Source organism: Schistocerca gregaria, chromosome 4 (genome assembly GCF_023897955.1).
Source record: "Schistocerca gregaria isolate iqSchGreg1 chromosome 4, iqSchGreg1.2, whole genome shotgun sequence".
Lineage (NCBI taxonomy): Eukaryota > Metazoa > Arthropoda > Insecta > Orthoptera > Acrididae > Schistocerca > Schistocerca gregaria.
In genome coordinates this window covers 88293518-88319971 of record NC_064923.1, presented here as the reverse complement: position 1 = coordinate 88319971, position 26454 = coordinate 88293518, and the positions used below count along the sequence as shown (strand labels likewise).

At 43.8% G+C, this 26454-nt stretch overlaps 1 protein-coding gene across 2 annotated transcripts in view; it reads right to left on the bottom strand.

The window, feature by feature from the left end:
• Positions 1-26454, bottom strand: part of LOC126268034 (uncharacterized) — a 36772-nt gene continuing 10318 nt past the window's right edge. Inside the window, exons 2-3 of one of the 2 annotated variants that reach the window (XM_049973457.1) lie at positions 8249-8494; positions 1-128 (exon numbers count right to left, since the gene is read on the bottom strand). In XM_049973457.1, coding sequence (XP_049829414.1) covers positions 88-128; positions 8249-8494 — 287 coding nt within the window. In that variant the 3' untranslated portion in view covers positions 1-87. The remainder of the gene's footprint in view (positions 129-8248; positions 8495-26454) is intronic. The other variant, XM_049973458.1, reaches the window with a different exon arrangement.

The following is a 26454-nucleotide window of genomic DNA, read 5'->3' as shown; positions in this document are numbered from 1 at the left end:
TCAGATATCTCTGTTTATTGCTTCATTTTATGATTATGGAACAGTGATTACAAACTGGATGACCTTTCTTGGCACCCCATTGGTGGCTCAATAATGCTTGCTCATCACATGGTGTACACCTTCGCACTCTGCAACAGAATCATAGGAGATACACAATGAATTAATCAAACACCAAATTCTCATATTTTTACTGATTTCAGCTATTAAACTGTTTCACTATAGGGTCATTCCATGAAAGTGGTATAGACTTTCCTCATTACCATCACAGATTTTGATGAAATTTTGTATGAATAATTGAACACGTTCCCATTAAACATTTGTAAAACATCATGATCATTAGTTTGGTACTTTCGCAGATACAGTCATTTGTTGTCTCCAAAATGCAGCTATTAGAAGTGCAACCATGAATTCTAAGCAATTTTTGAGACGTAATATCTCCGGAAATATTATCTTGAAAGAAACAAAACCATGCCTTCTTATACAGCATTATGCACTCTCTTAAGCAAAGTAATAAAAAGATTTGTTGAGCGATTTGTATATGGATAATTTGAAGCACAATCAGCTGAAAAAATAGATGCTCGAAAAAATGTGAAATTTTGGCTTTTTATGTCTCCGGAAGTAATTACAGAATACATCTGATACCTTCCACATAATAATTTGCCAGTGCAAGGTCTTAGAATTTAAAATTTCATTCTCCTACTGTTTCCCAATAGTTTACTGAGATCAAAGTTGATGATTCACCTAAAAAGGTCAAAAATGGTTATTTTTGTGCCATGTTTGCAAATAAATCTTCTGTTAATTATTCTAAAATTTTTCAAAAGCAAGAAGATGATCTCAACCACCTAAAAACTACATTTGCATGCATATGACGCCAGAAAAAATGACGAAAAGATGGAGTTGCATTGAAAATCGGCACATATAACCGTAGAACTCAAATTAAATTTCACACCTTTTATTATGTTCTACAGTTGTTTAGTTCTCTCTGAGGTGACAATATCAAAAGACTTGATGACAAGGAAGTGCGATAAAATCCGAATAACTTGAAGAATTTCCAGAAAGGGATGTCTTTCGTCATGACTCATCATGACATATTTCAGCCTGTTTTCTGCTACAACTACAGAATCAAACTCATTAGAAACGTCCCAATATAAGTGTGCGTTAGCAAGGCAGTGGAGAACATGATAGTGTTGTAAAACTCTTACATGACAGCTGCAGCAGACATCATATAAATAGCTTACAGGTTTCACACCACTGCCATACAGTATAAGCTCAGATGAAGTTCACAGCAGACTTCCTGACTTCGTTTTGCAATAGATTCATGTTATAGACAAATATCAGTAAATCTTTTTATGATGAAATACTACTGACATGTTGATTTAATTCTGGTTTAAGGTAGAGTGTACTTTGTGTTAGAATAGTTTGGAGTTAATGTGATCATTAAAGTTGTTGTTGTTGTGGTCTTCAGTCCAGAGACTGGTTTGATGCAGCTCTCCATGCTACTCTATCCTGTGAAAGCTTCTTCATCTCCCAGTATGTACTGCAGCCTACATCCTTCTTAATCTGATTAGTGTATTCATCTCTTGGTCTCCCTCTACGATTTTTACCCTCCACGCTGCCCTCCAATACTAAATTGGTGATCCCTTGATGCCTCAGAATGTGTCCTACCAACTGATCCTTCTAGTCAAGTTGTGCCACAAACTCCTCTTCTCCCCAATCCTATTCAATACCTCCTCCTTAGTTATGTGATCTACCCATCTAATCTTCAGCATTCTTCTTTAGAACCACAATTTGAAACCTTCTATTCTCTTCTTGTCTAAACTATTTATCGTCAATGTTTCACTTCCATACATGGCTACACTTCATACAAATACTTTTAGAAATGACTTCCTGACACTTAAATCTATACTCAATGTTAACAAATTTATCTTCTTCAGAAACGCTTTCCTTGCCATTGCCAGTCTACGTTTTATATCCTCTCTACTTTGACCATCATCAGTTATTTTGCTCCCCAAATAGCAGAACTCCTTTACTACTATAAGTGTCTCTTTTCCTAATCTAATTCCCTCAGCATCACCCGACTTAATTCAACTACATTCCATGATCCTTGTTTTGCTTTTGTTGGTGTTCATCTTATATCCTCCTTTCAAGACACTGTCCATTCCCTTCAACTGCTCTTCCAAGTCCTTTGCTGCCTCTGATAATGTCATCAGCGAACCTTAAAGTTTTTATTTCTTCTCCATGGATTTTAATACCTACCACAAATTTATGTTTTGTTTTCTTTACTGCTTGCACAATATACAGATTGAATAACATCGGGGATAGGCTACAACCCTGTCTCACTCCCTTCCCAACCACTGCCTCCCTTTCATACCCCTTGACTCTTATAACTGCCATCTGGTTTCTGTACAAATTGTAAATATCATTTTGCTCCCTGTATTTTACCCCTGCCACCTTCAGAATTTGAAAGAGAGTATTCCAGTAAACATTGTCAAAAGCTTTCTCTAAGTCTACAAATGCTAGAAAAGTACATTTGCCTTTCCTTAATCTAGCTTCTATGCTAAGTCGCAGGGTCAGTATTGCCTCACACATTCTCATATTTCTATGGAATCCAAACTGATCTTCCCCAAGGTCAGCTTCTACCAGGTTTTCTATTCGTCTGTAAAGAATTCACGTTAGAATTTTGCTGCCGTGACTTATTAAACAGATAGTTCAGTAATTTTCACATCTGTCAACACCTGCTTTCTTTGGAATTGAAATTATTATATTTTTCTTGAAGTCTGAGGGTATTTCGCCTGTCTCATACATATTGCTCACCAGATGGTAGAGTTTTGTCATGACTGGCTCTCCCAAGGCCGTCAGTAGTTCCAATGGAATGTTGTCTACTCCAGGGGCCTTGTTTTGACTAAGATCTTTCAGTGCTCTGCTCTGTCAAACTTTTCACGCAGCATCGTATCTCCCATTTCATCTTCTTCTACATTTACTTCCATTTCCATGATATTGTCCTCAAGTACATCGCCCTTGTATAGATCCTCTATATACTCCTTCCACCTTTGTGCTTTCCCTTCTTTGCTTAGAACTGGGTTTCCGTCTGAGCTCTTGATGTTCATACAAGTGGTTCGCTTATCTCCAAAGGTCTCTTTAATTTTCCTGTAGGCAGTATCTATCTTACCCCTCATGAGATAAGCCTCTACATCCTTACATTTGTCGTCTATCCATCCCTGCCTAGCCATTTTGCATTTCCTGTCGGTCACATTTTTGAGACGTTTTTATTCCTTTTTTCCTGCTTCATTTACTGCATTTTTGTATTTTCCCCTTTCATCAATTAAATTCAATATTTCTTCTGTTACCCAAGGATTTCTACTAGCCCTCGTCTTTTTACCTACTTGATCCTCTGCTGCCTTCATCACTTCATCCCTCAAAGCTACCCATTCTTCTTCTACTGTATTTATTTCCCCAATTCTTGACAATTGTTCCCTTATGCCCTCCCTGAAACTCTGTACAACCTCTGGTTCTCTCAGTTTGTCCAGGTCCCATCTCCTTAAATTCCCACCTTTTTGCAGTTTCTTCAGTTTTAATCTACAGGTCATAACCAATAGATTGTGGTTAGAGTCTACATCTGCCCCTGGAAATGTCTTACAATTTACAGTCTGGTTCCTAAATCTCTGTCTTACCATTATATAATCTATCTGATACCTTTTAGTATCTCCAGGATTCTTCCATGTATACAACCTTCTTTTATGATTCTTGAACCAAGTGTTAGCTATGATTAAGTTATGCTCTGTGCAAAATTCTACTAGGCAGCTTCCTCTTTCATTTCTTAGCCCCAATCCATATCCACCTACTACATTTCCTTCTCTCCCTTTTCCTACACTCGAATTCCAGTCAGCCATGACTATTAAATTTTCATCTCCCTTCACTATCTGAATAATTTCTTTTATTTCATCATACAGTTCTTCAATTTCTTCGTCATCTGCAGAGCTAGTTGTCATATAAACTTGTACTACTGTAGTAGGTGTGGGCTTTGTATCTGTCTTGGCCACAATAATGCATTCACTATGCTGTTTGTAGTAGCTTACCTGCATTCCTATTTTCCTATTCATTATTAAACCTACTCCTGCATTACCAATATTTGATTTTGTGTTTGTAACCCTGTAGTCACCTGATCAGAAGTCTTGTTCCGCCTGCCACTGAACTTCACTAATTCCCACTATATCTAACTTTAACCTATCCATTTCCCTTTTTAAATTTTCTAACATACCTGCCCAATTAAGTGATCTGACTTTCCACACTCTGATCTGTAGAACACCAGTTTTCTTTCTCCTGATAACGACATCCTCTTGAGTAGTCCCCGCCCGGAGATCCGAATGGGGACTATTTAACTTCCGGAATATTTTACCCAAGAGGACACCATCGTCATTTAATCATACAGTAAAGCTGCATGCCCCCGGGAAAAATTACGGCCGTAGTTTCCCCTTGCTTTCAGCCGTTCGCAGTACCAGCACAGCAAGGCCGTTTTGGTTAGTGTTGCAAGGCCAGATCAGTCTATCATCCAGACTGTTATCCTTGCAACTACTGAAAAGGCTGCTGCCCCTCTTCAGGAACCACACGTTTGTCTGGCCTCTCAACAGACACTCCTCCGTTGTGGTTGCACCTACGGTACGGCTGTCTGTATTGCTGAGGCACACAAGCCTCCCTACCAACGGCAAGGTCCATGGGTCGTGGGGGGGGGGGGGGGGGGAGATTTTCCTGAAGCCGTAAATAAACTCTGTTGCTATTGTTAGTTCCCGTATTCTGTTTCTGCACTATAAATACCTTTTTGTAAGAAGGACGCTACGTCATAAGCTCATCTTCTGCGTTTGGATTCCAAATTGCACAGCAGACATGTGTCACAACATGCGCAATTTTGGCGCCAGTTTCTTAATGAAAACCACCACTCATGACAGATGCCGAGGGACTAGAATGAGTGCGGTACAATGCCATTTAGCTGAAACTGAAAATTTGTCACCTGACGTCCCTCGCTTGTTACTTTGGAGACACCATAAAAGATTTATTAATTTCATTGGTTTCGTGTTATATGTTGAATGATGAGAGAGGAAGCCATTTCCAGGCAAGAGCATGTTGAAGATTTATCACACACATCGCTCTTGGTTCGATTATAATTAATGCCAGTAAATGACAGATTAGCGGTAAAAGCCTTGAGAAGATCCCAAGATTTACTATAACAATGCTTGTGCGTTGTTCACTTAGGTCTTGTCGTTAGAGACATGCATTTACAAAGTCAAAGAAAGTAGGTTCACATCCTGCAACACGCTAATAGTTTTTTTCTTTTATCTTCACATTTGTGACGGATTCTGAGACTTTCTTATTCATGTAATAGTATTATATTCTACAGTATGGGTGAGCAACTGGCGGCGTACGGACTGCATCTGACCCGTGATCGGTTTCAGTCAGCTTGCGGAAGAAATTTGTGGGATGAGAGGAGAGAGAATGAGCCGCTCACATTGTGCTCCACCCGGGATATATTTTAGAATATTTCCATATTAACACTATTAAATTATTCTTGTCCGTCGTGGAGCTGTTGCTACTGAAGGGAATTAATAATGAATTAAACGCTGTAAGGTGCTTTTATAGCTTGCACGACGATATTTCAAATTGCTTGGTATCCCATCTTCAGGTGTTTACGTATATTTCCGTGTTTTTCTTTTTTTGCTTACAGCTTTGCAGAATTTTGTTTCTTTACTGTAGCTTTGCAGAATTTTGCAAAGGCAGTTGTGAGGCAGCTACCGTGAAAAAGTCAAGAAACAATGTTCACAACACGTAAGTAAATGTAAACATCTTAAGACGGTGTGAAAACAAAATGGGTGTTTTGAGGAATAATTTGTTGGTATGACTTGATGAGAAATGGGTGCCATTCATGACGGTGCATTAACCCATAAAAATTAGCGTCACAGGCGCTGCATTAGCGCATAAAAATTAGCGTCACAGGCGCTAAGTTTCGACTTTATGAACTAGGAGGGCTGCTGTCACATTACGTGATGCAGCCAGCTAGCTATTAAGTATAAAGGGTGGTCCATTGGTAGTGACCGGGTCAAATATCTCATGAAATAAGCATCAAACGAAAAATCTACAAAGAACGAAACTCGTCTAGCTTGAAGGGGGAAACCAGATGGCGTTATGATTGGCCCGCTAGATGGCGCTGCAATAGGTCAAGCGGATATCAACTGCGTTTTTAAAAAAATAGGAACCCCCATTTTTTGTTACATATTCGTGTAGTACGTAAATAAATATGAATGTTTTAGTTGGACCACTTTTTTCGCTTTGTGATAGATGGCGCTGTAATAGTTACAAACACATAAGTACGTGGTACCGCGTAACATTCCGCCAGTGCGGACGGTATTTGCTTCGTGATACATTACCCGTGTTAAAATGGAACGTTTACCAATTGCGGAAAACGTCGATATCGTGTTGATGTCTGGCTATTGTGTTAAAAACGCACAACGGGCGTGTGCTATGTATGCTGCTCGGTATCCTGGACGACATCATCCAAGTGCCCGGGCCTTTCGCCGGACAGTTACGTTATTTAAGGAAACAGGAAGTGTTCAGCCATATGTGAAACGTCAACCACGACCTGCAACAAATGACAATGCCCAAGTAGGTGTTTTAGCTGCTGTCGCGGCTAATCCACACATCAGTAGTAGACAAAATCCGCGATGGCTGCGACCTTGGCAGATTAATGCATGGTGCGGCATTATGGGAGGAAGGATAATTGGCCCCCATTTTATCGATGGTAATCTAAATGGTGCAATGTATGCTGTTTTGCTACGTAATGTCCTACCGATGTTAGTACAAGATCTTTCATTGTATGAGAGAATGGCGATGTCCGGCACATATGATGGATGTCCGGCACATAGCTCGCGTGCCGTTGAAGCGGTATTGAATAGCATGTTTCATGACAGGTGGATTGGTCGTCGAAGCATGGCCCACACGTTCACCGGATCTGATGTATCCGGATTTCTTTCTGTGGGGAAAGTTGAAGGATATTTCCTATCGTGATGTACCAACAACGCCTGACAACATGCGTCAGCGCATTGTCAATGCATGTGCGAACATTACGGAAGGCGAACTATTTGCTGCTGGGATGAATGTCGTTACACGTATTGCCAGTTGTGGTTGACGGACATAATTTTGAGCATTTATTGCATTAATGTGGTATTTACAGGTAATCACACTGTAACAGCATGCGTTCTCAGAAATGATAAGTTCACGAAGGTACATGTATCACATTGGAACAACCTAAATAAAATGTTCTAACGTACATACGTTCTGTATTTTAATTTTAAAAAAACCTTCCTGTTATCAACTGTTCGTCTAAAATTGTGAGCCATATGTTTGTGACTATTACAGTGCCATCTATCCCAAAGTGAAAAAAGTGGTCCAAGTAAAATATTCGTATTTCTTTACGTGCTACACAAATATGTATTAAAAAATGCGGGTTCCTATTAAAAAAAAGACGCAGTTGATATCTGTTTGATCTATGGCAGCGCCATCTAGCGGGCCAACCACAGCGCCATCTGGTTTCCCCCTTCAAGCTAGACAAGTTTCGTTCTTTGGAGTTTTTTTTTTTTTGTTTGACGCTTATTTGGTGAGATATTTGGCCCGCGCACGATCAATGGACCAGGCGCCTCAGGCCTGCGGGTCGCCAAAGGTTGCCCACGCCTGTTCTACAGTATCGGATGTTATTTGAGTACACATTCTCAGGAATGAGTTTCTTCAGTTTTGTGACTTTTGTTTGATTAAAAATCTAAAGATGAAAGTCCCCGTTACAAATATCTGATTTTCCCCGAATATATCGCGATTTCAGGAGATATGGTTAGACAGCAACCTAAGAGGACACCTTAAATTTCTGTGAGTAAAACGAGGTGCAACGACTTTTAGTTTCTTCCTCGTCACAAGTACTTGGCTGTTTCTGTCTGAATATGCCACAATTTCTGAGGAAGTGGTTGGGCAGGAACCTTAAGAGTGCAGCGCAAATTTCTCGCACCAATGACATTTATATTCTTCGTTGTCATAAAAATTTAGTTGTGATCGTATCCTGAACAACACTTTTGTAAAATGGGCGGTCAAGACAAAGATCGCACCACACAATGAGCGAGGGACACCAAGTGACCCGAATGTCAGCCGAGTGCGGTTGTAGCGTCCTGCCGTCCTTGCGCTGTGAGGGTGACGGGTGTGAGACGGCGGCACTTACCCCTCCCGTACAGGCAGACTTCCCGCTGCCAGCCGCAACAGTTGACGAACTCGCGCAGCACCTTGAGATCGTGAGCCCATCCGGCGTCGCACCAAGCGACCACGCGGTTCATCTCCAGTGAGCACTCGCCGGGGCACCTGCAATTGAGGCACTCCATCGTGCAGTTGTGTGCGCAGTCCGCTGGACACCAACCGCCCTTGTGCCGGGGGCTGTCCCCTGCCGCTGCTGCCGCCACGGCCACGGCTGCTGGCAAGGCAACAGCAAATGATACAAACATTCGACCATTCAGCTGAAAAGGCGCGAGGAGAAATTGAATAACATAACAAGAATGACGTGCAAGACAAAGAGAATCTACATAGGCGTCCAAGATTAAAGCAACAAATCACTGTTTCCCTGTCAACAGACACCTGCACGATCGTGTACTGCACAGAAGATGGCGTTCTGTTCAATGGACAACCGTGCCATCGACGCCGGCCGATGTGGCCGAGGGGTTCTAAGCGCTTCAGTCTGGAACCGCGCTACCGCTACGGTCGCAGGTTCAAATCTTGCCTCGGGCATAGATGCGTGTGATGTCCTTAGGTTAGTTACATTTAAGTAGTTCTAAGTTGTATGGGACTGATGACCTCAGCTGTTAAGTCCCATAGTGCTCAGAGCCAGTTTTTGAACCACCCCAACAACGGCGTCAGGGTACCTATCAAATGGGGCAATGAAACTTCCTGGCAGATTAAAACTGTGTGCCGGACCGAGGCTCGAACTCTGGACCTTTGCCTTTCGCGGGCAAGTGCTCTACCAACTGAGCTTCCCATGCTCGTCTCAAGCTCTGTCCTCACAGCTTTTCATTCTGCCAGTACCTCGTCTCCTTCCTCGTCCTAAATGGGACAGTGTTTGCCAGGTAGTCCCACATCCACAATCGCTCGCTATGTACAGTCACAGACGGTGCAGTGTGGCACAGAGAAGATGTCTACAAATCTCTGCAGTGGAGAGCCATGGGAGGACAGTCGCAAACTGATATGGCACGATGGCTTAATCTGAATCGTTCTGTTGTTTTTCGTATGTGGCCACAATTTATAGAGATCGCAACTGTATTCCAACGAAGAAGGTGGGGCCGACCCCGGGTAACATCAGAAAGAGAGAACCGTTATCTGGCTGTAAGGGCACGACAGTACCTCCTTAGTGCTGCACGCCAACTGGCATCTGACCTCGCACCATCCACTGGGCGTGTGGTTGCGAGGCGAACGGTGTACTGAAGGCTTCGGCACAGTGGCATTCACTGTCAGAGATGTGCCGTATGTGAACCTATGATGTGTCTTCACAGAAGGGAACGTCTAGTGTGGAACTGTCAACACCCTTCTGGAAGGTCGAACAGTGGCCCAATGTTCTTTCCACAGATGAGTCCCGACGTGCACAGTGATTCTCGGCGAATTAGCATCTGGATGGAACGTGAAACACGATTCAGGACCCAGCAATTATGGAAAGAGACTGATATCGAGGATAATCCGTAATGGTGTGGGCAGGGATTATGTTAACGACTCGAACACCTCTTCGTGAAATTGTACTGTTAAACGGCAAGGTTTAACTGCTTTCATGTATTGTGACGAGATATTGGGACTCAATGTGGTGTTGTTGCGAGATGCAGTGGGCCGAGACTTCGTATTGTTGGACGATAATGCTCGACCACATAGGGTACGTGTGGTTGATGTTTTCCTGGAAACGAACGATACTGGACGCATGGCGTGGCCTGCTCGCTCTCCCGATTTGAATCCCATAGAGGATGTCTCAGCGAGGTGGCGCAGTGGTTAGCACACTGGACTCGCATTCGGGAGGACGACGGTTCAATCCCGTCTCCGGCCATCCTGATTTAGGTTTTCCGTGATTTCCCTAAATCGTTTCAGGCAAATGCCGGGATGGTTCCTTTGAAAGGGCACGGCCGACTTCCTTCCCAATCCTTCCCTAACCCGAGCTTGCGCTCCGTCTCTAATGACCTCGTTGTCGACGGGACGTTAAACACTACCCACCACCATAGAGGATGTCTGGGGTGCACTAGGGACACTGGATAATCACGTCAGCATCCACTAACCACTCTCCAAGACTTGCGACCGGCGCTGCTGGAAGAATGGGCGTTATTACCTCTACATGAGGTTGACATCATTCACAGCATGTCGCGTCGTTTTCCAGACCTGTATTGCTGCCAGAGGTGGCCACACCTCATACTGGGCGTTTTAACCAGTAGTCGGAACGTGTGTGTAAATCCATTAAGTTGAAAAAAAATGAACATTTTTGTCTACCGTTATGCATGTTGCAGTTGTTTACGTTCTGTAATCTTTATATTGTTTTTACTTTTTTATCACATGACTGTACTGTTTTGCGGCAAAATAAACGTAACCTTGCAAAATTTCGGTTCGTTGCTTTAACTTTGGACACCAGGGTATGTGAATAGCCATTCAGGTTTTGTACTGAAGAGATAGGAGATGAAATGTAAGAATAAGAGCAAGTGTTGCGCACAGGGTGAAACAAAATCAAAAATGTTCAAATGTGTGTGATATCTTATGGGACTTAACTGCTAAGGTCATCACTACTTAACCTAAATTAGCCAAAGGACAAACACACACAGCCATGCCCGAGGGAGGACTCGAACCTCCGCCGGGACCAGCCGCACAGTCCATGACTGCAGGGCCTAAGACCGCTAGGCTAATCCCGCGCGGCAGGGAGAAACAGAACCAATGTGAATAGCACTATCGTTTTGCTGAATGGAAGAGTGTTACATTTATGTAGCGACTTCAGAGAGTATATTACACTCGTCGTCCCACGCTAAGATCAATGCGCAACAGGCGTGGTGCAATGGTGGAACAGAGTACCTGTTCTCGATTTCATGCTGATATAATTCCGTTGCAATATAGAACTTCCAGGTGTATCGAAATCTGTCAGCGAGATGATGCCGCAACTGGAACTGTACCCCATTGTTGAAGTATTCGGGATAGTACGATTGTGGTGGTGAGGCGAGGCTGGTAACTCGCGACAGAACCACTAGTAAGCATAGTTGCTACCAGGTGCATCAAAATATGAGAAGTCAGTGTAGGCACGTCCTCAAGGGTTCCATACGCCACTGCTACAGCAAGTATTCTTACGTCAGAGTGGAGGGCCGCTCATCCCAGACTGCAATCGTCTCCGAAGACGATAGCGTCATCTCACTACAGCTGTATTAGACAGACTATGCAAAAAAAGTTTATGGTCAACTGTTTTTTCAGAGAAGTGACTATTATCTTCTAGTATATGAAGTGATACGTTTGTGTTCGTTGCCAGTAACAAATACACATGACATTCCTGTGCCAATGGATTGCTCCAAAGTTGAGTATTTCATCTTCTTCAACTTACACTACTGCTCGTTAAAACTGCTACACCACGAAAATGATGTGCTACAGACGCGAAATTTAACCGACAGGAAGAAGATGCTGTGATATGCAAATGATTAGCTTTTCAGAGCATTCACACAAGGCTGGCGCTTGTGGCGACACCTACAACGTGATGACATGAGGAAAGTTTCCAACCGATTTCTCATACACAAACAGCAGTTGACCGGCGTTGCTGGTGAAACGTTGTTGTGATGCCCCGTGTAAGGAGGAGAAATCCGTACCATCACGTTTCCGACTTTAATAAAGGTCGAATTGTAGCCTATCGCGATTGCGGTTTATCCTATCGCGACATTACTGTTCGCTTTGGTCGAGATCCAATGACTGTTGGCAGACTATGGAATCGGTGGGTTCATGAGGGTAATACGGAACGCCGTGCTGGATCCTAACGGCCTCGTAACACTAGCAGTCGGGATGACAGGCGTCTTATCCGCGTGGCTGTAAAGGATCGTGCAGCCACGTCTCGATCCCTGAGTCAACAGATGGTGACGTTTGTAAGACAACAACTATATACACGAACAGTTCGACGACGTTTGCAGCAGCAAGGACTATCAGCACAGAGACCGAGGCTGCAGTTACCCTTGACGCTGCATCACAGATAGGAGCGCCTGCGATGGTGTACTCAACGACGAACCTGGGTGCACGAATGATAAAACCTTATTTTTTCGGATGAATCCAGGTTCTGTTTACAGCATCATGATGGTCGCATCCGTGTCTGGCGACATCGCGATGAACGCACATCGTTGTTGTTGTGGTGGTCTTCAGTCCTGAGACTGGTTTGATGCAGCTCTCCATGCTACTCTATCCTGTGCAAGCTTCTTCATCTCCCAGTACTTACTGCAACCTACGTCCTTTTGAATCTGCTTAGTGTTTTCATCTCTTGGTCTCCCTCTATGATTTTTACCCTCCACACTGCCCTCCAATGCTAAATTTGTGATCCCTTGATGCCTCAGAACATGTCCTACCAACCGGTCTCATCTTCTTGTCCAGTCATCCTCTGCCCAATTCTATTCAATACCTCCTCATGTGATCTACCCATCTAATCTTCAGCATTCTTCTGTAGCACCACATTTCGAAAGCTTCTATTCTCTTCTTGTCCAAACTATTTATCGTCCATGTTTCACTTCCATACATGGCTACACTCCATACAAATACTTTCAGAAACGACTTCCTGACACTTAAATCTATACTCGATGTTAACAAATTTCTCTTCTTCAGAAACGCTTCCTTGCCATTGCCAGTCTACATTTTATATCCTCTCTACTTCGACCATCATCAGTTATTTTGCTCCCCAAATAGCAAAACTCCTTTACTACTTTAAGTGTCTCATTTCCTAATCTAATTCCCTCAGCATCACCCGACTTAATTCGACTACATTCCATTATCCTCGTTTTGCTTTTGTTGATGTTCATCTTACATTCTCCATTCAAGACACTGTCCATTCCATTCAACTGCTCTTCCAAGTCCTTTGCTGTCTCTGACAGAATTACAATGTCATCGGCGAACCTCAAAGTTTTTATTTCTTCTCCATGGATTTTATTACTTACTCCGAATTGTTCTTTTGTTTCCTTTACTGCTTGCTCAATATATAGATTGAATAACATCGGCGGGAGGCTACAACCCTGTCTCACTCCCTCCCCAACCGCTGCTTCTCTTTCATGTCCCTCGACTCTTATAACTGCCATCTGGTTTCTGTACAAATTGTAAATGGCCTTTCGCTCCCTATATTTTACCCCTGCCACCTTTAGAATTTGAAAGAGAGTATTCCAGTCAACATTGTCAAAAGCTTTCTCTAAGTCTACAAAGCCTAGAAACGTAGGTTTGCCTTTCCTTAATCTTTCTTCTAAGAGAAATCGTAAGGTTAGTATTGCCTCACGTGTTCCAATATTTCTACGGAATCCAAACTCATCTTCCCCAAGTTTGACTTCTACTATTTTTTCCATTCGTACGTAAAGAATTCGCGTTAGTATTTTGCAGCTGTGGATTATTAAACTGATAGTTCGGTAATTTTCACATCTGTCAACACCTGCTTTCTTTCGTATTTGAATTATTATATTCTTCTTGAAGTCTGAGGGTATTTAGCCTGTCTCATACATCTTGCTCAGCAGATGTTAGAGTTTTGTCATGATTGGCTCTCCCAAGGCCGTCAGTAGTTCCAATGGAATGTTGTCTACTCCGGGGGCCTTGTTTCGACTAAGATCTTTCAGTGCTCTGTCAAACTCTTCACGCAGTATCGTATCTCCCATTTCATCTTCTTCTACATTTTCTTCCATTTCCATGATATTGTCCTCAAGTACATCGCCCTTGTATAGATCCTCTATATACTCCTTCCACCTTTGTGCTTTCTCTTCTTTGCTTAGAACTGGGTCTCCATCTGAGCTCTTGATATTTATACAAGTGGTTCTCTTTTCTCCAAAGGACTCTTTAATTTTCCTGTAGGCATATTGGAAGCGTGTATTCGTCATCGCCATACTGGCGTAACACCCGGCGTGATGGTATGGGGTGCCATTGGTTACACGTCTCGGTCACCTCTTGTTCGCACTGACGGCGCTTTGAACAGTGGACGTTACATTTCAGATGTGGCTCTACCCTTCATTCGATGCCTGCGAAACACTACATTTCAGCAGAATAATGCACTACCGCATGTTGCAGGTCCTGTACGGGCCTTTCTGGATACAGAAAAAGTTCCACTGCTGCCCTGGCCAGCACATTCTCCAGATCTCTCACCATTTGAAAACGTCTGGTCAATGGTGGCAGAGCAACTGGTTCGTCACAAAACGCTAGTCACTACTCTTGATGAACTGTGGTATCGTGTTGAAACTGCATGGGAAGCTGTACCTGTACACGCCATTCAAGCTCTGTTTGACTCAATGCCCAGGCGTATCAAGGCCGTTATGACGGCCAGAGGTGGTTGTTCTGGGTACCTATTTCTCAGGATCTTTGCAACCAAGTTGAGTGAAAATGTAATCAGATGTCAGTTCTAGTATAATATATTTGTCCAATGAATACCCGTTTATCATCTGCACTTCTTGGTGCAGCAATTTTAATGTCCAGTAGTTTATAATAAATTTTTCTAATATTTGATGTGTGTTGTATTATCAACCCGGCGTCCACCGGAACTAAATCTAAGGCCTCTCCCTCCCCCAGATGTTCTTTCACCTTGCTGGAAAATCTAAAACGCATGATTCATGGTTTGGACATCCTGATCAGCATCACCCATTTCTTTGCGGTCTTCGTGAAATTGGTGACACCGTTTCACAATGGCTGTTATTTCACCCTGAGATATTGGCAGTATGCAGTATACCCAGCCATTGTGAAGTGGTGTCAACAATTTCACCAAGACCGCAAAGACATGGGCGATGCTGATCAGGAAGTCCAAACCTTGCACCATGCGTTTTAGATTTTCCAGCAAGGTTAAAGAACATCTGGGGGAAGGGGAGGCGGCAGATGGTGACTTTCCAACGACGAGGACGTTCGTCCAGTGGTTCTCGAACGGCTCCGTGACTAAGGAGTGGATTTTTATCGTCGATAAACTGAATGATTGACAGAATGCTCTGACTGCGTGCACAGAGACTTGGCGATTATGTCGAAAAATACAGTCACCTGTCTGTTTCTCTTCAAAGTGTAGTGCAGCATTCAATAAAAATTGCCTGGCGGGCTATAATAATGTGTCGCTTACTCTCGACATCCCCACGTATTAATGATGTACACGTATCATATTCGCTGACAATAACTGATACAAAACTCTAAATAGTAGATGAAATACACTGAGGTGGCAAAAGTCGTTGGATACCTCCCAACATCGTGTCAGATCTTCTCTTGTCGGGTTTAGTGTAGCTGTTCGTTGTTGCATGGACTCAACAAGTTGCTGAAAGTCCCCTGCATTAATATCGAGCCATACTGTCTCTATAGGTGTCCATAATTGTGAAAGTGTTATCAGGGTAGGATTTTGTGCACGCACTGGAACTGGAATTCGTACTGGGCGATGTGGATGGCCAAGTCATTCGCTTGAAGTGTCCAGAATTTTCCTCAAACCAATCGCAAACAACTGTGGTCCTGTGGCGAGGCGCATTGTCATCTACAACAATTCTACCGTTGTTTGGCAACATGAAGTCCACGAATGGCTGCAAATGGTTTCCTGGTAGTCGAACGTAAACATCTCCAGTCAATGATCAGCCCAACTGGAACAGAGGACCCAGTCCATTCCATGTAAACACAACACACACTGTTATGAAGCTACCACTAGCTTGCACAGTGCCTTGTTGGCAACTTGGATCCGTGGCTTCGTGGGGTCTGCGCTACATTTGAACCCTACCATCAGCTCTTACCAACTGAAACTGGGACCCATCTGACAAGGCTTCAATTTTACAGTCGTCTAGTATCCAACCATATGGTCACGATCCCAGGAGAGTTGATGCAGACGATGTTATCCTGTTAGCCAAGGCACTCGCGTTGGTCGTCTGCTGCCACAGATCATTAAGGCTACATTTTGCCCCATGTTCTAACGGACACGTTCGTCGTACGTCTCACACTAATTTCTGCTTGCTTGTCTGTTAGCACTGACAACGCTACACAAACGCCACTGTTGTCGGTCGTTAAGTGAAGGCCGTCGGCCACTGTGTTGTCTGTGGTGAGATGTAATTTGGTGTTATCGGCACACTCTTGACACTGTGGGTCTCTGAACATTGAATTCCATAACAATGGAAGTCCCATGTGTCTAGCTCCACCTTCCACTCCGCATACGAAGTCTATAAGTCTGTTAATTCTTGTGGTGCGACCATAACCACATCTGACCTCCTTTTACATGAATCACGTGAGTACAAATAACAGCTCCGCCAATGCACTGCAATTTTATACCTTGTGTACGCGATACTACCGCCATCTGTATATGAGCATATCACTATCCCATGACCTTTTCACCTCAACGAAAACTGCCCTGGATCTACATCTACCTATAAACTCCGCTAGCCACCAAGCGGTGTGTGGCGGAGGGCAAAGTTCGCGCCAAAGTCATATCCTCCCCTCTGTTCCACTCGCGGATAGCGCGAGGAAAAAATGACTGTCTGAACGCCTCAGTACGAGCTCTTATTTCCCTTATCTTTGAATGATGATCATTACGCGATTTGAAAGTTAATGGTAATACTATATTCTCTACATCCTCGGCGAAGATTGGATTTCGGAATTAAGTGAGCAGCCCCTTCTGTTTAGCGCGTCGTCCATCTGCAAGTGTGTCCCACTCCAAACTTTCTATGACATTTGTAACGCTCTCGCGATGGCTAAATGTCCCAGTAACGAATCTTGCCGCTCTTCTTTGGACCTTCTCAATCTCTTGAATCAGACCCAACTGGAAAAGGTCCCATACAGACGAACAATACTCGTAAGACTGGACGAACTGACGTATTGTAAGCTATTTCCTCTGTTGAAGCACTGCATCGCATCAGGATTCTACCAATAAATCTCAATCTAGAGTTCGCCTTACCCGTTAGTTGTGTAATCTGATCATTCCATTTGAGATCATTTCGAATAGTCACACCCAGATACTTGACTGATGTTACCGCTTTCAAAGATTGATCATTTATTTTGTACTCCTACATTAATGGGGATTTTCGCCTTGTTATACGCAGTAGGTTACACTTACTAATACTGAGAGATAACTGCCAGTCATTACACCTCGCATTTATTTTCTGCAAATCCTCATTGATTTTTTCACAACTTTCGTATGATACTACTTTCCTGTACACTATAGGATCATCGGAAAACAGTTTAAGGCCGCTGTCAATACCATCAACCAGATCGTTTATGTAAATCGTAAAAAGCAGAGGACCTATTACGCTGCCCTGGGGCACATCTGAAGTTACTCTTTTTTCTGTTGAAGTTACCCCGTTGAGGACGACGTACTGCCCCCTGTCTGTTAGAAAACTTTCTATCCAACCGCATATGTCATCTGATAGACCGTAAGCGCGCACTTTTTGTAGCAAGCGACAGTGCGGAACTGAGTCGAAAGACTTTCAAAAGTCGAGAAATATGGCATCAACCTGGGAGCCGGTATCTAGAGCCTGTTGTATATCATGCACAAAGAGGGCCAGCTGTGACTCGCATGACCGCTGTTTCCTAAAACCGTGCTTGCTTCTGCAGATGAGCTCCTCAGAGTCTAGAAAGGCCATTATGTCTGAACACAAAATATGTTCCATGATTCTACAACAAATCGATGTCAGTGACATTGACCGGTAATTATGTGCATCCGATTTTCTACCCTTTTTATAGATTGCTATGCCCTGGGCTTTCTTCCAGTAACGTGGAACTTTCCGCCGTTCCAGTGATGTGTTAAGAAACAACGCGACTAGTGTATCATTACAAGCAGGGCCAGTTCAAGGCCCAAGCGGGCGTGGGGGGTGCCAAGGTATGGGCGTCAGTGGAAGCACCCTGTGTAGTATGTGTGTGCTGGGTTCATTTTAATTATTAACAAAAGCTGGCACTAGTTAAAAGTGTACAAAAAAAGAGTAAAAACACTCCACTGAGCATGGGAACACAATCGAGCCATTTGCGAGATATTTGTGAATGCGAGATTACGAGCTGCCTATCACCTCAGTGTGGAATACTGTCCGATTGACTCCCAATACAATTGTACTGAAAGTTTATCCAAGACCTACAAGCAGAAAAAAATTGCCATAGTATGTTACATTTAACTACATGTTGAATTAGGTGCTCCACGTGTTGTCCTCACATTTGGAGGCAATGCTGCACTCGTCTCTGCAGTGAGATATGAATTCTTTCTGACACCCCGAGATCATCTCGTAAATCATGACAATACCCTAGTTGTTCTACTGCACCAGTGGTACTGTTGCGTACTTCACTTCTGAGATGACCCTAGGTTGAAAAATCAGGTGGATTGAGGTCAGGTGACCTTGGAGGCCAAGGTACAGGCTCCTTTCAACCTACCCATTTTGGACCATACTGGCGTGTTAGATGCCATCTTACGTCAGCAGTAAAACACGCCTTCGCCCCGTAATGCATGCACCACTTTCCCCGGTGTCGTGCAAGGTAATGTATGCCGTGGGTGAAATTTCAGCCCAGTTAGATGGCGACTTAATTGAAAAGTTGACATTTCAAATACGTTTGTACCAATTAGGACATTATTTCATACTGAACTCAGAGGTCGGCCGGTGTGGCCGAGCGGTTCTAGGCGCTTCAGTCTGGAACCGCGCGACCGCTACGGCCGCAGGTTCGAATCCTGCTTCGGGCATGAATGTGTGTGATGTCATTAGATTAGTTAGGTTTAAGTAGTTCTAAGTTCTAGGGGACTGATGATCTCAGATGTCAAGTCCCATTAGTGCACAGAGCCATTTGAACCATTTTTGAAGCCAGTGGAAGGTAGTAACTATACACTCAAATTTATCTGGCAAGAAGCTAATTTGTGGATCCTGCTATTATTGTGCAATTTACAGAGTCAGCATTCACTATTGTTATCTACCTTGTATGTTTAAAGGGAAAGATAGCTAGAAACCATACCAAGTATGTAAAAGCAAAAACTCTTGCACTTTGCAATAAATTAATGCGAATTGGTCAACAAAGATTTCATTTTCTAGCCAATGCCATAAAAATATACCACAACAGTGTACTTTTTTCAATAGTGTAATATGAGCCAAGTACCTGGGCCCAAAGACAGGTTGGTCAGGCCATCTGCGGTCCTTCAAAGAGTGTAGAAAAACATCGTATTAAGATCTGTAGCGGCATAAAAATCGTCAGCAATGGCGGCCGTAGACTTCCGGCGTAGGAAATCGCCCTCATTCTGCCAATGGCAGAGGAGTGGGCAGAAGGGTTCAGGGCATTCTCTTGTCCTTGGGATGGGAAACCGCCCCTAAAGGCGGAAGAATCAGCGATGATCAACGATATGAGGATGCAGAAGGCAATGGAAGCAACTGCATTAAAAACACATAATGTGTATCCACAGGGCATGTGGCCTGTAACTGAAAACGTGTCATGATGATCTCTCCTTTGGCAAAAAATTCCGGACTAGTGCCCCACTCTGATCTCTGAGAGGACACTGGTAAGGGGGCGGTGAACATGAGAAAAAAAGATTGAATAACCAACCAAAGGATCTACAAGTAGAGGTGTGGAGCGTAAGGAGTTTGAATATGGTACGGAAACTGGGAAATCTGTCAAAGGTTCAGTCTAAATCTTGTAGGGGTCAGTGTAGTGAAATGGAAAGAAGACAATGATTTCTGGTCAGATGAATATAGGGTAATATCAAGAGCAGCAGAAAACGTTATTATGGGTGTAGGATTCGTTGTGAATAGCAAGGCAGGGCAGAGAGTGAGTTACTGTGAACAGTTCAGTGGTAGGGTTATTCGCATCAGAATCGACAGTAAACCGACACCGACAACAATATCTACATCTACATCTACATCCATACTCCAAAAGCCACCTGACGGTGTGTGGCGGAGGGTACTTAGAGTATCTCTATCGGTTCTCCCTTTTATTCCAGTCTTATATTGTTCGTCGATAGAAAGATTGCGGTATGCCTCTGTGTGGGCTCTAATCTCTCTGATTTTATCCTCATGGTCTCTTCGCGAAATATACGTAGGAGGGAGTAATATACTCGGTGAAGGTATTTTCTCGAAACTTCAACAAAAGTCCGTACCGAGCTACTGAGCGTCTTTCTTGCAGAGTATTCGACTGGTGTTTATGTATCATCTCCGTAACGCTTTCGCGATTACTAAATGATCCTGTAACGAAGAGCTCTGCTCTCCGATGGATCTTCTCTATTTCTATCAACCCTATCTGGTACGGATCCCACACCGCTGAGCAGTATTCAAGCAGTGGGCGAACAAGCGTACTGTAACCTACTTCCTTTGTTTTCGGACTGCATTTCCTTAGGATTCTTCCAATGAATCTCAGTCTGGCATCTGATTCACCGACGATTAATTGTATATGGTCATTCCATTTTAAATCGCTCCTAATGCCTACTCCCAGATAATTTATGGAATTAACTGTTTCCATTTACTCACCTGCTATATTGTAGCTAAATGATAAAGGATCTTTCTTTCTATGTATTCGCAGCACGTTACACTTGTCTACATTGAGATTCAATTGCCATTCCGTGCACCATGCGTCAATTTGTAGCAAATCCTTCTGCATTTCAGTATAATTTTCCATTGTTGTAGCATAGTTCAGTGATTATGTACTTCACGGGTATGCTGCCGGATATAATCGCCGTCAATACATCTGTAGCATACAGAACATAATCATATAACACGCCGGAAAAATCTACGGGATTACAACAATAATTCAGGTATCCCTGCCGACGTCGTAAGGGAAGATGAAGAGGCAGAGGAAGTATATGAGGATACTGACTGGGTAATTCAGTAGGTAAAGGGAAATGAAACTAATAGTCACGGGGGATTGGAATGGGGTTGTAGGGGAAGAAGCAGAAGAAAGGGTTACCGGAGAATATGGAACTAGTAGCACGAATGACAGAGGAGAAAGGCTAATTGAATTCAGCTAGTGCTCTGTTCAAGAATCACTGTAAGATATAGGAACATCTCAGTTGGATTACATCATCGTCAGGCAGAGATTCAGAAATCAGATATTGGATTGTAAGGCATACCCAGCGGCATGTATAGACTCCATTCGCTCGTACACTCCTGGAAATGGAAAAAAGAACACATTGACACCGGTGTGTCAGACCTACCATACTTGCCCCGGACACTGCGAGAGGGCTGTACAAGCAATGATCACACGCACGGCACAGCGGACACACCAGGAACCGCGGTGTTGGCCGTCGAATGGCGCTAGCTGCGCAGCATTTGTGCACCGCCGCCGTCAGTGTCAGCCAGTTTGCCGTGGCATACGGAGCTCCATCGCAGTCTTTAACACTGGTAGCATGCCGCGACAGCGTGGACGTGAACCGTATGTCCAGTTGACGGACTTTGAGCGAGGGCGTATATTGGGAATGCGGGAGGCCAGGTGGACGTACCGCCGAATTGCTCAACACGTGGGGCGTGAGGTCTCCACAGTACATCGATGTTGTCGCCAGTGGTCGGCGGAAGGTGCACGTGCCCGTCGACCTGGGACCGGACCGCAGCGACGCACGGATGCACGCCAAGACCGTAGGATCCCACGCAGTGCCGTAGGGGACCGCACCGCCACTTCCCAGCAAATTAGGGACACTGTTGCTCCTGGGGTATCGGCGAGGACCATTCGCAACCGTCTCCATGAAGCTGGGCTACGGTCCCGCACACCGTTAGGCCGTCTACCGCTCACGCCCCAACTTCGTGCAGCCCGCCTCCAGTGGTGTCGCGACAGGCGTGAATGGAGGAACGAATGGAGACGTGTCGTCTTCAGCGATGAGAGTCGCTTCTGCCTTGGTGCCAATGATGGTCGTATGCGTGTTTGGCGCCGTGCAGGTGAGCGCCACAATCAGGACTGCATACGACCGAGGCACACAGGGCCAACACCCGGCATCATGGTGTGGGGAGCGATCTCCTACACTGGCCGTACACCTCTGGTGATCGTCGAGGGGACACTTAATAGTGCACGGTTCATCCAAACCGTCATCGAACCCATCGTTCTACCATTCCAAGACCGGAAAGGGAACTTGCTGTTCCAACAGGACAATGCACGTCCGCATGTATCCCATTCCACCCAACGTGCTCTAGAAGGTGTAAGTCAACTACCCTGGCCAGCAAGATCTCCGGATCAGTCCCCCATTGAGCATGTTTGGGACTGGATGAAGCGTCGTCTCACGCGGTCTGCACGTCCAACACGAACGCTGGTTCAACTGAGGCGCCAGGTGGAAATGGCATGGCAAGCCGTTCCACAGGACTACATCCAGCATCTCTACGATCGTCTCCATGGGAGAATAGCAGCCTGCATTGCTGCGAAAGGTGGATATACACTGTACTAGTGCCGACATTGTGCATGCTCTGTTGCCTGTGTCTATGTGCCTGTGGTTCTGTCAGTGTGATCATGTGATGTATCTGACCCCAGGAATGTGTCAATAAAGTTTCCCCTTCCTGGGACAATGAATTCACGGTGTTCTTATTTCAATTTCCAGGAGTGTATTTGCGAACAAGCTCTGGAGGTAACGGCAGAGAACACCAAAGACGAACTTAGCCTATGAACGCTGCATTATTGTTTTTTGGCGCTCGTAATCGGCACAGTTTCCCACACCACATATAGTGAAGGAAAAAAAATAGTTCTCCATTTTAGAGGTTCCCAATTCACTCCAGATTTACTGGTGCAACGGTGCATATAGAGTGCATGAAACGATTACACTTAAAGATCAATAGCACAAGCGGTTCTGAAGTATCACGCATCGGCCCGTAATGAAACACTTATACTGGTACGTAGTGTAGCGTGCATGATCGGCAAGGTAGGCGCTGAGTCTGATGGTTGATTGCAAACTTAGTTATGTGTGTACACAGTTCATCTACAAGTTTTGATGAGTGAGATTGCCTGTTACAAAATATGTGACATAAACGACCGTATCTTTTGACTTCATTCACATACAAGCTTATCTTTTTTACACTGAAAAAGAATCGTTGACATTAGTATTTGACATAAATTTTAACTTGACGCTTAAAAGACGGATAGAAAGACAGATGAATAACATAGTGATCCTCTAAGGGTTCCATTTTCACCGATTGAGCCACGGAATCCTAAAAAACGTAGTATCCTGTGTCTACAAGTTACGGGTGTTTGCTGATGACGTGATGTTAAGGAAGGTGTCATTGTTGAATGACTGTAGGAGAATACAAGATGACTTGGGTAGTATTTCTGGTCGGCATGATGATTGGCAGCTTTCTCTCAATATAGAAAAATGTTCAGATGAGTAGGAAAAACAACCCTGTAACGTTCTTATACAACGTTATTAGTGTGCCGCTTAATACAGTTACATTGATTAAATATCTAGACGTAAAGTTGCAAAACGATATAAAATGGAATAAGCACGTCATATTCGTAGTCGGGAAGGCGAAATCACGAGTTCATCTTATTGCGAGACTTTTGGGAAAGTGGAGCTAGCTCCTCTGTAAAAGTATAGAACGCTAGTGCGACGCAAGTGTTTGCGATCCCCACCAGGCCGGATTAAAGGAAGACATCGAAGCAATATCAGAGGCAGGCTGCTAGATTGATAATCAGGCCGATAAATTGATCAGCAGGTATTACAGACATGCTTCGTAAACTCAAATGTGAATCCCTGGTGATAAGACGATACTCTCTTCGCGACGCACTATTGTGGAAATTTAGAGGTCCAGCATTTGAGGCCGACAGCAGACCGGTTCTACTGCCGCCGACGTACATTTCGCATAAGAACTACGAAGATAAGATGACAGAGATTAGGGGATCACACCGAGGCTTATAGATAGTAGTTTTTCCTTCGCTCTACTCATTTTTGCGAGTAGGACTCGAAAGGAAACGGCTGGTAGCGGTTCTTGGTACTTGGTAGTTGGTACTCTCCGCCATGCACCATACAATGGCCTGTGTGGAGTATGTACCGGGTGATCAAAAAGTCAGTATAAATTTGAAAACTTAATAAACCACGGAATAATGTAGATAGAGGTAAAAATTGACACACATACTTGGAATGACATGGGGTTTTATTAGAACAAAAAAAAAAAAAGACAAAGTTCACAAAATGTCCGACAGATGGTGCTGGACAGCAAAACGTCAGTGACTGCGCATGGCAATCGTCATGCTTGGCCTCCCAGGTCCCCAGACCTCAGTCCGTGCGATTATTGGCTTTGGGGTTACCTGAAGTCGCAAGTGTATCGTGATCGACCGACATCTGTAGGGATGCTGAAAGACAACATCCGACACCAATGCCTCACCACAACTCCGGACATGCTTTACAGTGCTGTTCACAACATTATTCCTCGACTACAGCTATTGTTGAGGAATGATGGTGGACATATTGAGCACTTCCTGTAAGGAATATCATCTTTGCTTTGTCTTACCTTGTTATACTAATTATTGGTATTCTGATCAGATGAAGCGCCATCTGTCGGACATTTATTTAACTTTTGTATTTTTTGGTTCTAATAGAACCCCATGTCACTCCAAGCATGTGTGTCAATTTGTACCTCTCTATCTCCATTATTCCGTGATCTAGTCAGTTTTCAAATTTATACTGACTTTTTGATCACCCGGTATATACATCGCGTCTGTTTTTTCGGACTTGTCCAAAAGAACACACCATTTCCAGCCTACAGCTACTATGAATCAAGACACAAAGGAATAAAAGATATTAGCTGCCTATGGGTGATCAATGGGGCAAGTTGAAAATTTGTGCCAGTCCGGGATTCAAACCAGGGTCTCCCGCTTAGTAGTCAGATTCGATGACTCTCGCACCATCTTAACAGAATGGACACCACACACACAGAATCTACCCCAGCATGCCTCCTATCAAACCAGATTCTCAACTTGCACCACACACTACTGATATAGTACCTCTGCTCATTAATCTCATTACTCGACGCGTCTCACTGATTCCCATAGAAGTTCGAACTCGGTGTGCATCTGTATTGAAGGGATCACTGGCCGTCATCGCCCTAATAATATATGTTTTTTCAGACATGTCTGGAAATTTTGAAAGGTGGTTTGCAAATAGAGTTCTCCCAAATCTTCCTACAGAGTCAGTCATTGTGATTGACAATGCTCCATACTACATCACATTGGTGGAAGAAAACACCCGCGTGGTGTGATACCAAAGTGAGAATGTTGAAATGGCTGCAAAAGATGCATGTTGTCTATAATGAGAGCATAAGGAGTAAGTTTTGTTCACTTTAATTCAAGAACATACACCTGCTAAAAAACGCGTGTAGTTGATGTAATGGAAAAAGAGAAAGGCAACACTGTTGTCTACTTACCACCCTATAAGCGTGATTTGGGTGCGGTAGAATTGGCATGTGCAAAAGTAAAATGGATCTTTATGGACCACAGTATTTCAGGGGACACGTCCAAAGATAATCCGTCTACGACTGCAAGGTATGTGATGATGATGGATCAAAGAGGAATATAATGACAGAGGAATCGGGAATATAATGAGACGAGTTCTGAGTGATTTATGTGTACATACAATTCAGTGTTATATTATGTGAATAAATGTTCAAAATTTTACTCTTTATTTTTTTATTGCCTCAATGTAAATTTTACGACTAGTTCTTTTTGGTTTAGAATTATCTATGAGAACGGATATGGGATTAGAAGCAATAATCACCATCATTCAACATGAAACATCAATTTGGATGTCACGAAGGCTTTAAGCTTTCGTTACACCCATGTCTCACTTTCATAGCCACACGACATACAATAGACAGCTGCTATGTCGGCGGCTAATGAATCACACTGTCAATGCACATTGACAAAAATCGTATGCAAACGCAAGCGTGTTTCCAGCACAGAGTGACGTCAGTGCGTCCACTTCCCACCGCACCAGCCCTCACCCTTTGGTAGCCCACGCTCTGGGGGTCGGTGGGTCGAGTTCGCTTCCTCCACTCCCAGCACCTCCCCTCAGTATTCCTTCTTTCTGTTGTGAAAAGACTGCAGAAACTAATACGCGCAAAGAACGTGTAGGAAAACAGAAATGCTATTTCAAAGTGCTAACCACTTATTGCAAAACAAAATCACTGTTTTGCAGCAAGCCTTAAAGTGTTGTGGAGATCCCTGATAGTGTAAATGAACAGCCTTTCTAGTGTAAATATTTCCATTAGTACACAAATTCATTTATGTCAAGTTTATGTTGCTTGTATTTTGTACCTATTTATGTAATAAGATGACATGCTGAAGACACTAAATGTG